We start from the raw sequence: 15961 nt of genomic DNA on the forward strand, positions 1-15961 counted from the left end.
AAATGAAATTTGGGCGAAATTTCACCTTCATTGAAGAACTCCTTTAAATGGCCGTTGATTGATGTTTTCTTGGTGTAGATGTGCTAAATCTTGCTCAAGAGCATCCAGTTAAGATCTAGCGAGAATCAGGCAAAAAATTCGACCAGAATCCAACTTGAAAGGTGACTAGCGGGATGAGAGGCAAGCGGAGCGAGACGGTGAATCTTAACATTGTCTTAATCAAGTTTTGTAATTAAAAAAAAAACACGTTGAGTCGACTAAGATCTCGGTCAAGTTATATACCTTTTCTGGTATCGCCCATAAACTCGTCTCGCTAACCCAACAAGGCAACAAAGCAAGATTTTGAACTTTGACCATGTCTATCCTTAGGAGAGAGTGATGCCTTACGGGTCTCGTGGCAAGGTGGTAGAAGGCTGGCGGTGGTTGGTGGTGGGCTGTGGTGAATGGTGTTTGGCAGAAGTTGGTGTTGGTGTTTTCTAAGGTTTTAGAATAAAAAAGAAATATTCTTCGAGAAACATCCTGAGATGCACAAGACATCAAACTCTGAAGAAATTTGGCTCTGGTATCATGTTGAATAATCTGAGAACTTTTGACTTGTGTCAGGGGCACACAATTAGTCCTTATTTATAGTAATAAGAGAGTACATAAAGAAAAGAAATGTCCCATGTAGGATTATTACATAATAGCATCCTATATTTAGAACAACAACAAGTTCACGTGGTACTCCTTGGTCCAGTACACCAAAATATCAATAAAGAACACAAGTATAAATTTTTCTAACCTAAGTACCTTATTCATTAGAATTTGGAAGGTTGTAGGGGCATTGGATAGACCAAATGGCATGACAAGAAACTCTTAGTGCCCATTGTGGGTACTAAAAGCTGTCTTTTCAAAATCTTCTTCATTTGTTCTAATTTGGTGGTACTGGTGTTGAGGTCAATTTTACTGAACACCATTGCTCCACTAGCTCATCCGAAAGTTCATCAATTGTGTTAATGGGAAACTTGTCCAGAAGTGTGAGTTTGTTCAATGCTCAATAGTCCACATAAAAATCCAAACCCTAGGAAAATTGGCCAATGGTGCTGGACCTGCATCACTGAGCTTCTCGGGATACTAGATATCATTGATATCACATTTTGTGAGCTAATCATTACTTTGACTTTGTATTATTTCTGAGTTCTCACGTTGTATGCTAGGTAGGTCTAATTGCTACCATAAAGCTATGTTAAATGTGGTTCAATTTTATGGCATTGCTATAAGCCAAATGTTGTATTTGGATTACCATTGGGCACCGAAGCCATTGGGAGTTATACCCTCACTTCTATACATTGGCCGTTGAAGTAGGCATGATTGAGACACCACTGGGTTGCTAGCCGTTGCCTTTGATTATCAATGGTTGAAGTAGGTGTAGGACTTGGATTTTTTATTGCAATTGAACGCCAGTATTGAATATATGCTAAGATCAATCTGATTATTATCCTAATGTAACCAAGGGTCTGGGTTACCCTTCCAGGACCCTCTTGAATTAGAACCAGCACAAATTAGGACTAATGATAAGGTTATGTTTGTTTATGGGATGGTTTGGGTATGGGATGATTTGGGTATACCTTGGAATGGCTGGATGTTTAAGGATAACATATGGGGTGATCTTGAGTTAACAGATTATACCCAAGGGGGTTCGTATTGAAGCAGGAGTTAATAAACTTCTACGATGAAGGGTATAGGGATACCCAACTTAGTTAAATAATTTGCAGATAAATGAGAAAGATGTGGTCTGTTATAAGGTATCCTGACTTGGGATATAATAGAGTGCTATTAACTTAGGCAAGGTAGGAAAGGGGAAATATCCTGAATAAGGGAGGGGTAAATAAGGTATCTTGTGGCAAAGGGAGTGAAGGTTGAGACTTGTGATTGGAAGGGAAGGGTTGTGAAAATCTTGTTTCAAGAAGGGAATTGATTCTTGATTGGATCTTGATTCTTCAAGATCCCTGATCTTTCTTTCTTTTTCTTGTCTTTTCTTTTCTTCTAGTTTCCTTTCCTTTCTTTTCTTTTATTTTCTTTTCCATTATTTTTTTCTCTGTTTTGTCACAAGAACCAGGGTAAAAAAGAAACAGAAACAAAACAAAACAGAAAACAGGGGAAAGGAGGAGAGGGTAGGGAGGTACTGCTGTTGCAGGTGGGAAAGAGGGCTGGGGAGGGGATGCGGAGGTAGGGGAAGGGGTAGGGATAGAGCTGCGATGGAGGGGAGAGGCTGCTTAGGCCTGGGATGAAGGGGGAGGTACTTACTTGTCAAGGAGAATGCTGTGAGTTAAAGGAAAAAGCTGGAATCTCAGAAAACTTGCCTCAATCTCAGCCTAGGTTGTCTGGAAGCTACCCATGATTCTAAGCCTTCAATCTTATTAATCTTCAACCAAGTTTTACAATGAGATATGAGAGCTATTTATAACCTTTCTTTTTTCTTTTAGGGGCCATCATCAAACCAGTCATAGCAACTAGGGTCCCCCACGCCTAGGGGGAGAGGGAAAGGTGTAGAAGGGATGGAGATTTGATCCCATGACCTCCTTGGACTTACTGCCTCTACATAGGAGGCTGCCACCACTTTGCTGGAAGCACATCCATAGAGTGCTATTTATAACTTAAGAGGAAAAAAATTGGACTTGGACTGGGACTCAACAACCTAATGAGACTTAACCTCAAAAGAAAGAATACTAGTTATTGTTGTTTGATTATCGTAGTGTCTGTTGCAAGATGGGTATATACACCTAGTAGAGCCTTTGATTATTGGGACTCAACAACCTAATGAGACTTAACCTCAAAAGAAAGAATACTGGTTATTGTTGTTTGATTATCGGAGTGTCTGTTGCAAGATGGGTATATACACCTAGTAGAGCCTTTGATTGTTAGGGTATGTGTTTTTCGGTGCATTCAGTAAGGACTCCCAACAGTGCCTGAGATTGTGTTCTTGAGCGAGAAACTTCCGTAATTTTATATAGCATCTCTTGGCAATAAGGCTTGTAGCTGTAGTTGTGTCTTTGAATTTGAGGGGACAAGGTTGTGGTTTTGTTTATTTTTGGGACATAAGAGATGAACTGGGTGTTGAATTCTGTTGAGATGAAAATAGAACTTTTTGAGTACACTGATTCCCCCCCCCCCCCTAAGTGTCCACCTAGGAACAACACGTGTAGCAATTACAAGATCTGGATCAGTATTTGGTCATACAAAAAAGAAACAAGAAAAGAGAGGATTGAGAGAATACTACCTAAGGTTGGGAGTCGGAAAAATACTCAAAACTATTGGTGGGTTTCTACCTCCTTTCTTCTTCTTCTTCTATTTTTTTTTGGGGGGGGGGGGTTGTTGGGGGTGGAATTTATGTATTAATATAGATAGCAGAAATCACCAATAAGCCCTTGGATCCATCTCTTAAATAATAATAATAATTATTATTATATTATTATTTAAAAAGAAGAAAAAAAAGACGGTTTACGTTATGCTCAAGGACACAGCCAAAAGACCATTACAATGATACTCTTACAAAACTAATTAACAGGCTCCAAAAAGGTGGTAATTTTCAATAATTCTCCCCCTCTTATCTAGTAATTTCGTGTTTGGCCCTTTCCTTTAATTTCATAAAGTCCATGGCTGGAGTGATTTTGGAGATAAAATAAAAGATTTTGATTCATCAAGAATGGCTAGTCAAATTTCGTTGCAGCATTTCTAAGGACCATGGTTGATGTCTTTATCCATTAATGAACAAATTGTTTCCTCTTATCAGATGAAGTTCCAAGGTCAAGAAAGAAACCAAAGCTTTGTCCTGGAGAACTAATTGATGAGAAGTCAGAAAAGGTCTTGCTGTTTGTTTTATACATTAGAGAATAATTTTTCATTATTTTTGTTGTTTCCTGTTATATTGCTCTCCTTTCCTCTCATTTCCATACAGGCTGATTGCATATGCGGGTGATTGCAGTTTAGATGCCAAGTGCAGTCTGTAGTGGTTGATGGTTTAAACATAATGGCTGCTGCAAGAATCGCATGTCAGAAATCATTGTCTAAATTTGAAGCTAGAATTGCTGAGACCAAATTAGCACTTAAACAGGAGGAAGAAAGAGTAGCAGAACTCAAAAGAATTAGGGGGGAGAAGTGGCTACCATCGATTGCTAGAGAAATGAAGGTATGTTTCCAAGTGTTGTTTTTTATTTATTTATTATTTTTTTCCTTCCTTCTTTGGATGAATTTTATTTTGTTTTGGATGAATTGCACCCAAGGTTTCTTAGACACAAGGTTTAGGGGTTGGTGTTTTTCTGTATTTAGGTGTCTGTTCTAATGTGAGAAATCATATTACCTGACCATCTAATCAATATGTTGACTCATGGATTCCATAGAGCCAGAAGTCGCATTGATTAGATAGATGATCTTACATACGTAAATTGCCAATATTAAATTTCTGTTAACGATGTTGAAACATGTTCAGTTGGAGTCTACAATGGCTAGGATCATTAATCAAGACCAAATTTTGAATTGTGGTCCCAGTGGATCTAAATGATTCCAGAATAGTAGTATCTGGTAGGTTTTCTTGAATAACGAGAGGGAGATACCATTCAGCATTTCCAGTCTGTCATGGTTTGCTCGGTGATGGCAGCTGTCTTTGAGAGCCCAGTTCTAAAACCGTGCTATATCCTAATGAGATGCTGTTGTGACAGGGAAAGTGAATGAAGCTAGTCAACCAACAAATCTACTCAAGTTTGTCTGGCCTGATGAATGATGATGCTTGAGTTTTTCTTAGCTACCTGCCGAATGCTGTTGGATGTCCACAGCTTTAATCTTGGAGGTTGCAGCTCTTTAATGACCAAAAGACACTGGCTGCTTCTCCTTGTCCGGCTAGACACAGCGTGCTACTTTTCTTTTGCCTTCTTGTTTTTGGTAAACAGTGAACATGGTGCTCTGTGATTCCCAATTGAGTTAAAATTTTATATGTAAATTTATGCATTTGATATTTTTAATTTTTGAGACATGCCAGTGTGCACTTCAAACCAAAAAAAAAAAAAAAAAAAAAAAATAATCGCCTCACTGGAGGAGCTCGAGTTCGAACTTTTTGTTCACAAAATTCAATATGGCGTGCCACCTCAATAAGCATGTTGGGCTACCATTACTCGTTGTTTTTTACGTCAATTGGTAAAATAAAAATATGATAAACAATATCCAAAAAGGTGCCTAGAAGTAGACCAGTAAATGGATAGATGAAATCTCTTTTCGAATTGGCATTCATATTCATTTAGGGATCTTGATATTCATATCGGTCCGATAAACAATTAGATTTGGATTCAAATAATTGTTTATTAAATCATATAATATTTGGTTAGAGAGAAAAATTTTGGTTTAAAAAAATATATTATGTCTAAATTTTAATTGGTATTTCACCGGGTAACGTGTTAACCCTCACCAAAGTTGCACTCTGTCAAGCTTAATTAACTGGGTTTTTTTTTTTTTTTTGGGTAAGAATAGCCAATTGGTTAAAGTACGGAAAAACAATTGGGTTAAAAAAAATTTTCTCTATAAAGGAATAGTCGGATTCGGAAATCATGGCAATCATTACCAATCAGAAAGTCGAAATCTGGAAATCATAAATTGAAAATGACAATGCAATCAATAATTGGATGGTTTATTGGATATCCGATAAAGCCCCAGATTCAAATTTGGATAACTTTTGTCGGTTTCTGTAATATCGAATTGGATTCATGTAGCAGTTCTGCTTATTGGATTAAGATATAGATGGTGATATATCTTAGCAGAGTCTAATCCATTTACTATCAAGGAGCTTTCATGGACAACAACTCCATCTATTTTGGATAAATTTAGTTATCTCCCCATAACTTAACAAGTCACACTCTTGCATTATAATTGGCCCGGGGAGAAAAATAGGGCCAGCTTAGAATAGCATTATATATATATATATATATAATGATACCTCCTACAATCTTAATTGATGAAAGATCGATGTAATTAGAAGATTCAAAGGATAATGAACACTCCCACAAGGATCTCAACACCCATGTCGCATTAAGTCCTTGACTAGCATTCGATCCCTTGACATGGTACCAGCTCTGATATCAAATTTAGGTAATTGACTAATGTAACAAAAGCTTCGAAACTGGTAGAATAAGTTGAACCAATCCTTTTAACCTATCTCATACTAGATTGGTCCAATCTAGTATTCATAAACTAAATTGAGCCACATTATGCTCATAACATGTCGCATGTTCCTTCATGTGAAAAAAAAATCACCTTCAATTGTACTTGCAGTGCACTTGGGGAACCAATTGGCGTGGTAGATTTCAGCCTTTGAAGCATGATTTATCACTCCTTTTACTGTTTCCACTTCAACTATCCAACCTTTCCCCCTCATTCTCTGTTTGATTTCTCACTTCTTCGATGTCCGGATAATTGATCGACTAAGCCCACTATTTCTTGGCTGCTACTCACTACTTTAGAAGGAAGCAACCGATGAGTAGAAAAGAAGAGTTTTACTACATTCCCATGCTTAATAACCCTAATACGCATGCATCCACTTTATTGTGCTTTAAGCAATCTTAATCATAGGGCGATAGAATCATAGAATGATGGTGGTTCTCTGCAAATTTAGAAAGAAAGGGGAACAATTCTAAATTGCAAATTTTAATTGAAGCCACACAATATCCGTTTAGGCACGAACAAAAGTCTGTAAAGCCCTTTGGGGGAGGGAATCATACATGTACTACAATATGCTCGGGGTGGAGCTTAGATTCAACATGGGGGCCCAAATAATGAGAATTTGAATCACCTCCCTGTCGATCGAACGCTAACGCCTTTTCACCACACATATTGTTTGGGCCACTATTGTTGGGTTACTTGAAGCTCTAGCGGAAGGTATGGATTATATTCAGGTTGAGTCTGATTTGTAAAAGCTTGATTGTCTGTATTCAAGACAGTAATGCTCCCACTCCTCCCTATATTCTACCTATCATACATGATGTAGAGGTGTTAGCTACTAAATTTTTTGGGTTTCAAATACCATTTTATTTATAGGAAATCCAAAATGTTGTTGTGGATTTATTAGCCAGGAAGGGCTTTTCAGTTGAGAGTCCACCAGTATGGCATTGTTTCAATGGGTGGTTATTAGAGCTATGCTTGACCACACTAGTATGACTCACAATGAATAAGATTGTTGATTATAAAAATAAAAAAATTATTTATCAACCTCCATTGGACAGTCTTAGCCTTCATCAACTGTTAATTTAGTCTTTACATTTCTCTTCCCAACTTGAAACGTGTCTGAAACCTTGTTATTATTCTTCTTGTTGCTATCAATCTTCATCTTAGTCTTTTTTCGTATGAAGTTTCTTTTGCCTCTTCTCTCTCTCTTATTTTTCTCTTTGCATGTCGAATTAATATTGTTTATTTCGTAACAACACGCCTGCTTTCCTTTGACATCACTGGTTAATTTTATTATTGCAGCGGTACCACATCTTATACAGATCATCCATCTTAGGAACTTTATAATATATTTTTTTTATTAGGACTTGGGTTTAGGGAGAGGAAAGAATTGGCTTCAAAAAATAAAAGATGAGAAGAAAAGGAAGAAAGACGCTGTAGACCGTTTTTCTTCTTCTTCTTTCTTTTTTTTTTCGGTAAGTTCTTTTCCTTTTTTTCTTTTTTTTTTGCCAAATTTAACTTATTTTTTACATTTTTTTTATGAGGTTCATCCGGGCCAGTTTGCGCGCACCACGATTACATCCTCAAATTAATGCCGCCGAATGGGTGCGAACTCAATACCTCTTTTCATTTTCTTTTTTTGACAAGGGATGAAGCCGGCTTAGCACTTTAAGTTTATATTTTTTTTTGTTCGTAATTAATCAACAAGGGTAATAATCTTTTAAAAAAAGCGTTTATAGTATTTTGTGTTTATGAGCCAAAGTTCTCCCTCTCTTTAAAATTCAAAGTAGATATACTTGCACTCTCAACCATATGGATTGTCCAATGTGTGCATCAGCACTTGACCCAGAGATGTGGATCATCCAAACCACATTAGAAGGGTGTAATTCATTCAGTTCTAGTGGTGAAATCAACACCTTTTAGTGAAGATGTCGTGGGTTCGACACTTTGTGAGACATATTAATATCCCCATCTACTGGTTTAATAAAGCCCCTTTGTTATATAAAAAAAAAAAGAATGGTGTAATTGAATATAAAGTATAAATAACTAATATCGAACTCTTAGATTATTTTGAGATTTTTTAATAAAAAAAAAACCATGTCATCACTTTATTAGTAGAGCTTAATGAAAGGGGCATAGTCATTACAGATAAAGTATATGGGTTGAATTGATAATTAAAAAAAAAAATAGAAGATCAAGTAATAATGAAAGTGTAGTATGGGGCGGGCCCCGCGGGGGAACATCCCAATATAGAGGCGTTGATGCATGGCATTCCAGTTTAAGTTTTAAAAACGTGCATCTCCTTTTCTATTAGGATAGATAGTATTAGAGCCAAAACGATTATTATATCCCACCACAAAGGGTAAAGGGTTTAGGGAATAGGGTAGGGTAGTAGGGTTATGCTTAACAATAAAAGACCATTATACCCTCCTCTGTTATTTTATTTTATCATTTTTTTTTAAATTTAGTTTTCTTAGTTGCACCTTTTTTCTTCTGGATGTCATAGTAGAGATGTAGGACGTCAATTAGGATTACGGTCTTAGGAGCTTTTGTTTTTTTGGCCAAACGAATCGGCCTTAGGAGTATGGTCCTTTCCATGCTCTGTTTTTGGGGTTTGTCGTCTGTAGAAGGCAAGAAGCTAGTAAAGAGGAGTCCAGATCACTTCCTATTGGAAGAGCACAACGTACTCTCCGGATCGATTGATTTCTTTATTTTATTTTTTAATCATATATTATGTATTTATATGTGTGGTGGTTTATGACAATTGTGAATAAGTTATAGCAATGTATGGGAAGAAGATAGGTGAAAGTTGGATGTAGGATGAAACACAAGATTAGTATAATAATTTAATATTAAATATAGGATAAATATAACTTATTTCCCTCTTAGTTGGACAAATAGCACTTACACCCCCTCTTCTCTTAGTTGGATAATATCACTTACCTCTCTTCTTACCTAGTAAATCTATCAAACACTTCTCCTCTTTTAACTTTTTTCGGTTAAATTTAAATTTTACTGTTAATGTTTTTTTAAAACACCAAATTACCATTGGCTAAAAATATATTTTATTTAAAACCCTAAATTACCTTAATCACCCTAATAGTTAAACTACCAAATTATCCACAACTAAAATAATTATTAAAACCAAAACATTATAGTTAAAACATAAATTATCTTTAATTATTAAAAGCGCAACACACCTTTTTTTTTTTTTTTACATTTATAAAACAATTAAAGAAAACGTACTACTATCAATTAAAATAAAAAAATACAATTAAAAAAAAAGGGTATGTTGATAAAATTAAACACGCACTACTATTTTGGGTTTATTTTAATTGTTTGATAATTTTATTTTTGAAAACAAGGATATGTTGAACTTTTAATAATTAAAGTTAATTTGGGTTTTAACTATGGTATTTTGGTTTTTAACAATTATTTTAATTGAGGGTAATTTAGTATTTATCTGCTAGGATGATTACGATAATTTAGGGTTTAAGATAAAAAATATTTTTACCATGGATAGTTTGGGGTTTTAGAAAAGTATTTAACGGTAAAAGTTCAATTTAACCGAGAAAGTTAATAGAGATGAAGTGTTTGATATATTTTATAATAAGAGGATGGTAAGTGATATTATTCAACAAGGAGGGTGTAAATGCTATTTGTTCAGCTAAGAGGGGAGATAAGTTATATTTACCCTTAAATATATTAATTTTTGGATTAGACGGAATTTAAGTCACTTTAGAGAGAGCATACAAATTTTGGTCAAACTTAAGTAAACAAATGTAATTTAACCAAATAATAAAAAACAGAAAAAAGAAAGTTGTGTGATGGGTGATTCCCAGTGGGGTGGATGGGGTAGTCGAGGAGCGGAGGGTGATTGGGGTTGGTAGCGGGGTGCGGGCGTATTTACACATTTTACAAAGAAATTAACAACTTTCAACATTAATTTATCTTCTGAACACCCACGCATAGAAAATCCTTAATAGAAAAAAAAAAGACTTCCATGCGTTCCCGCCATAGCATCACTCCTCTGGATACAGTTTGATTCCCTCCTTCAATACGGAGAGAACGGTCTGTAACGAGAAGGAAGGGAGAGTGGAAAATTGCACATGGAGGAGACGTCAGAGTCGGAGGGAGCAGCTCGGCCATGGCAGTCCTACCACACTGTTTATACGAACGCTAAAGCAGGTGAATATTGTCGACATTTACTGATAATATTTTGCCGAGACAGGTTTTGTTATCTTTGCTTTACCGATCAAGAACGATCAAATCTATGGTCGAAGGGATTTTGGAATCTGGAGTCTTGATGTTTTCCCTGGTTTTTACAAGTTTTACTCAACGGGAAACCCCTGGCTTCGACCCCTTCCGTAGTGGTTCTCCAGCCGCTTTGGATCGATGGAGCAAATCTAAACCTAAGCAGCGACAAACAAAACCCCAAGTAAATGGCGTCGGCTACATGTATCCCTAAAAGGGCGAAGATGATAAGTACTTTAAAAATCTACTTACTGATTACATTGCACAAAGTTGCTTAAGATTTGAAGGCAACACAAAACATGGTGTAAGTCGCTCTTTTTTCTGCTTAGTAAATTATGATTCCAACTTACATTGCAACCTTAGGTAAGTTTTTTCCATCTATCAGGTGTCAGTTAATACCTTAATCACAATAATCATAATGAGATTGGAAAAACCATTTCTCTGGCTTCGGCTCAAAAAGGTGATTGTTAAAAAAACCTTATTGTGCTTGTTGGTTGTTGATTTCAAGCAATTATGAGGAGACAATTTCTGAAACAAATGCTATAGCACTGTTTGCTGCCTGATCTAATGTATCTAAATGAACCCCTGACTTTGTGTACAATATTGGCTGTGAAATTGGAGTTCACCATTTTGACGACAGTTAACTATAGACACTGGTGATTTTTCCTTGATGAATGGGGTCCTTGCTTCTTCTATATATGTAAGACTTTCTGCTATCTAATATTTCTAGTTTTATTTCTCCATAGTGTATGTTTATTCTCAGTAGTAGAGACAGTCTTGAATTATTCACTCTCAATCAAGTAATTTGGCTTCATTATATGTTCTGTGCTGGATATTTTTCATTTGGAAGACGTTAAGATTTGAATGGAAATGAAAAGTTTCAAAAGATTGTGTCATTTCATCCATGTTCTTATATAGCTTTAACAGGCTTGCCTGATTTAAGCGAGACTTTCTTTTGGAGGAAAAAATGCTGTAGATGACTTCTCACCTTGTCTGATTAATTGCACTGGAATTATTCGTTTCCCTCTGAATGTTTATGCCTGCAATGTTTTAGGAATGGATGGAGTTGACAAGGAGAAAGTGCAGAGGATAGTTTATGAGATGAGCAAAGGTTCCAAATATTTTGAGAACGAGGAACGCAAGGAAGCCTTCATAAGACACAAAGTTGAGAACATGCGTGCTCAGTGTGCAAAGCTCACAACAATGGATATGACCCATTATCAGATGGTATTTCTTTTCTTATTTTCTTTTATAACAGAAACAAGGGGTTCCCAAACCCCAAGGCAAATAGATTCACAGATTATTGGGTATTCACCCACCAACATGTTGACATCTCTTAGTGTCCTTGTGTTAGAAAAACCCAGCAGAAATGCGATTTTCAGAAGAAAAGAAAAAAAGAAATCAAGCACAACCAATTATCCTATTTCTTTTTACCCATCTCAAAAGAGATAATCCATTATTTGATAGTTAACAACTCTTCTTTAGATAGTAATTCAACGTATTACTCCGGATCCCCCCATCATTTACTAGTAACATTACAGTAAGAAACCCCTAAATCCAAGAAAAAACATGATAAAGCCCCTGTAACCAAAGTAAGGTGTTAAAACATGATAAATCGTGTGTCTTGATGAGCTAGTGGTGAAGGTCAACATATATGCTCTTTTCGGCCATTTGCACGATACGGCCTACTAAACTTGGATTACCTTTAGTTAGGCTTCACTAATATCAATATCCCTCTGGAAAACTGATATATGCTCTTCATTATGAACCCATGGATCTTTAAAACAAAATGCTCAAGCACCAACCAATCATCTGTGAAGATTAATCAAATTTTATGCAAAGTCCCAACTTTTCCTTGTCAACTGGCTTTGTCAACCTATCTGCAGGATTCATGAGGCCACCACTTGTCAAGCTTCAATTTTGCTTCCTCCAAAATTGATTAAATGAAATATTACCTTTTGAACTAGTTGACAATAGGCTTAACTAATAGCATCTTGTGCAATGTATCCTTGAACACTTGTTTTTCTGAAATGTTGTTATGCAAAAATGTGCAAGGAGGAAATCGTGATGCAAATTTCCTTGGTTACAAGGGGAGTTCTTTCTTTTTTCTTGTTAGATTCTCAAATATAGCATGAAAGAATTCCCATCACTGCCACAAGTTGATGGTACATTTGTGGCTGAGGATTGTCATGAGAGGTTTCTTTCTTTCTTACTTTTATTTTTTTGGGGGTACAGGTTCCTTTGTGGATTAACTGTTATAATAATTTATAATTCATTATTACTATGGTCTAGCTTTAAAATAAAAATAACTAGAAATAACGGAGAATAGAAGGCAGAGAAGAATTGGTGGAGAAGAAGGATGGTTCGGAGAGTTTTGCATGGTTTAGCTTTCCTCCTTAGCAGTGTACTTTATATTGAAAAGTTTAATCCTCAAATCTGGTTACAAGATCTTCAGCTATCTTCAAATATTAGTATCTTAAAATCAAGGTGCAAATGTTCGGCAAAATTTGCCGGTATTTTGCTGGTCTTGAAAGGGCAGTTTCGCCGGTGTTGGGGCAAAAGCCAAAAGGCACCAAAGGTAGGTCAGTATTAGGGATTCCAGATTTGACAAGCATAGCGAATTGGAGCAAATCCGCCTGGCAAAAAGTTGAATCCCTGTTAGCATTTGCTTATATTCACTTCCTCCTCTTCATCTATCATCTCTCTCGCCTTTGGCGTCTCTGCTTCCACCTTTTTTTCTCCCTTGCAACCATCAAATGGATGCTGCAAACCCAGAATTCTCGTTTTTACCCTTCCAACCACTTTGCAAGGCTGCAACCAGAACCGCCGCTGTCACTACTTTTTCCTTTACATTGATGGTACCTTGGCTTAGGGCGATCTTGTCCAAGAAGAAGTTATCTTCTCCAATTCTTAAATCACTCCTTTGATCCTCGACTGTGGTCAGAGCTTCGACGGCTCCAAGTTTAGTGAAGTTTCGGTCATTTTCGCCGATTCACGAGAAAATCGGCAATTTATTAGTAACTTTTACCAAATCGAATTTGCCCCCATTTTTATTTTGCTACTCACCGAAACGGCCAAAATTTGGTGAATTTCGGTGAAAGGTAGTACCGTGCTTAAAATAGACTTGCTTGACACTAAAGTAACATAAAGGAAAATAAAGAAATCTCCCTAAGTATTGCTTGCTAGTCAAGCTACATAAAAATAGAAAGTAGTACCCTAATCTAATAATAGAAGCTAAGGACATAAAATAGAATTTGGGCATTATAAAATCAGATATTCAGATGTAATCAAATTTGCGGTGGATCCCCCATATTGTGGCTAGTTGGTAACTACTGAACTAGTAGATCATGTAAATCTAAACACTCCTCCTTAAGCCAGAGTATGCATTTCAAATGCTCTAGCTTGCAATAACAAGAACATATATTAAATACTTCATACTTTTGAGCACAAGTAGCAATAGCAAACAACAGTAAACTTCACCCAAGAGATAACGGATAGCAGCTTAAATAATTTTCATGAGAATAATAGGCGGCAGTGAACATGAACCACATTAAACAAGCCAAGCAACAATAATAATATTAAAGTCACCATTCGATGTAATACTAGTAGTAGTAAGTAGCAATTGCCTCAAAAGTGTAGCATCTCCAATGGCTACATCACATGAGGCAGGTAGTATACATGAATATCCTTAAGAGAAGATAAAAGTTAGCTCCAATGTCCATACGAGCAGATTAAAAGTGCAACTCCAATGTCCACACAAGTAGATAAAAGTGTAGCTCCAATGTCCGCACATAAGCTTATTACAAGAAGCTCGAAGGCAAGTAGTAGGCAGCAGGTAGTAGATTGTAATTCTTGCTCAACTCAAGGCAGAAATTGAGACTTAAAAAAAGGTCTCTACAAGTTAAATATAGGTTATTGTGAATGAAATAAGCAATATTGATTACTTCAGACCAAATAGGTTGGTGAAAGGCAGTCTGGGCTATTAGTGATTAAATAGGAAGGTAAAAGGTAGTACAAGTTATTCAGTATCAAGTAGGTACGTAAAAAGCAGTATGGGTTACTATGGACCAAGTAGGTTTTAGTAAATGCAAGTGTTGGTTACTCCAGACCATGGTACAAAATTTTGCCGACCTTTCGGATCTTTCTTCTTATTTTAATTGATTGTTTCGGTGGGATTTTGGGTTTATTTTTCCTTTGTTTTCGGTGTCAAACCTAATTTGAGGCCAATAAATGCACTGGGATTGTTATTTTTGCCTAAAATGTAACCCAAAGTGGTATTCTTGGTTGACATATGCCGGTGGGTGAAATTGAAGGTTTGAAACATATTTTAACAAATGTAAATATGGATATTGTACAAGAGAACAATAAGATTTTTATTAAAATGCAACAAAAAAGATAAAATGCAAAAAAAAAAAAAAAAAAGACAACTAAAATTCAATATACAAGTACTAGTGTGGCATAAAACTCAGTAGTCAATAATACACGGTTAAAACACTAAGTGTATAACATAAGAATAGATGAATTAATTACAATACACGTCTAACCTACTCTAACCTAATAATAGCTATTGTGGCGGGTTGGATCCATCCCTTGATCCAGGGAGCTTTGTGCATAGTGCACATACTTGCCTATGGTATGGTATGCTTATATTTGTCGAAGAAGTTAACAGCTACCCTTCTATAGGGTAGCATCATTTACATCAAATAGCCAACCCATCTTAGGTAATGTGTTGTAAGGGAAATTACTTATGGCTAGTGCTTAAGACTAGATACTCATTATTTGATCTCTCTGGTATTGCAATTGGTAGTGGTACTAGTGGTGGCCTTGATGGATATCCGAAGATGGACTCCACAAATGGGTTGCCTGATCCATCGTCTTATACATATGCAGACATACCACTTAATCAGCTGACAACTCGACATATGACCCACCATACGTGCTCGAACCAGTAGATGAGTTAGCTGTGCCCCACCATATGCTCCCCTATATGCATATTCGGAGCTAGTCCATAAGCCTTGCATGGTGCAAACCCCACACTCTGCCATCCAAGCTCATGAATTTCATTGAGTCTAACGTAATCGTCTGTTTGGCTTAGTGGGTGGAATTGGCCAATTGGGCCCTCTTGAGTAACCCCTAGATGTGGAGCCCTTGGTCCTATGATGAAGTATGCCACCATTATGCTCATTTGGGGTGGCATGGGTGAACTTTGACTCCCCAGTGAATCTGATGGGGCTCCGCTGTGTCTCCATTAGTGGAATTGCCATACGCTTTAGAAGTCCACCACTAGAACCACCATCAACATGAGCATCATCATCATCACCACCACCACCACCACCCTTAGCATCATCACCACCACCACCATCATCATCCTTGTCTTGAGTCTGATTAGGAGCCTAGGTCTCATCCATTTCCTATGCGTATGTGGAAGGCAAAATCTAATCTTCGTTTGGGGGCATCGCTCCATCCTTGTTGTCAATACCAGCTGGCAGCTGCCTCCTGTACATTTTCCCTACCCTCGTTA

The 15961-nt window shown here is 36.7% G+C and overlaps 2 protein-coding genes across 6 annotated transcripts in view; both read left to right on the forward strand.

Annotated features, from left to right (window-relative positions):
* LOC149016877 (uncharacterized) overlaps nt 1–5350 on the forward strand; it is a 30428-nt gene extending 25078 nt beyond the window's left edge. The window contains exons 3-5 of the mRNA XM_089151135.1: nt 3773–3843; nt 3965–4168; nt 4698–5350. Coding sequence (XP_089007261.1) covers nt 3773–3843; nt 3965–4168; nt 4698–4706 — 284 coding nt within the window. The 3' untranslated portion in view covers nt 4707–5350. The remainder of the gene's footprint in view (nt 1–3772; nt 3844–3964; nt 4169–4697) is intronic.
* A 4797-nt stretch (nt 5351–10147) lies between these two features.
* The window catches only part of LOC149016878 (DNA/RNA polymerases superfamily protein), a 113289-nt gene continuing 107475 nt past the window's right edge, over nt 10148–15961 (forward strand). For 4 of the 5 annotated variants that reach the window (XR_016172733.1, XM_089151136.1, XM_089151138.1 and 1 more), the window contains exons 1-2: nt 10148–10374; nt 11495–11667. Coding sequence is in view for 4 of the 5 variants with exons in the window: in XM_089151136.1 (XP_089007262.1) it covers nt 10296–10374; nt 11495–11667 (252 nt within the window). In the remaining variant the exon portion in view is untranslated. The other variant, XM_089151137.1, reaches the window with a different exon arrangement.

This window comes from Hakea prostrata, chromosome 4 (assembly GCF_041222555.1).
Source record: "Hakea prostrata isolate BN-2017 chromosome 4, UWA_Hpros_2, whole genome shotgun sequence".
NCBI classification, from domain to species: Eukaryota; Viridiplantae; Streptophyta; class Magnoliopsida; order Proteales; family Proteaceae; genus Hakea; species Hakea prostrata.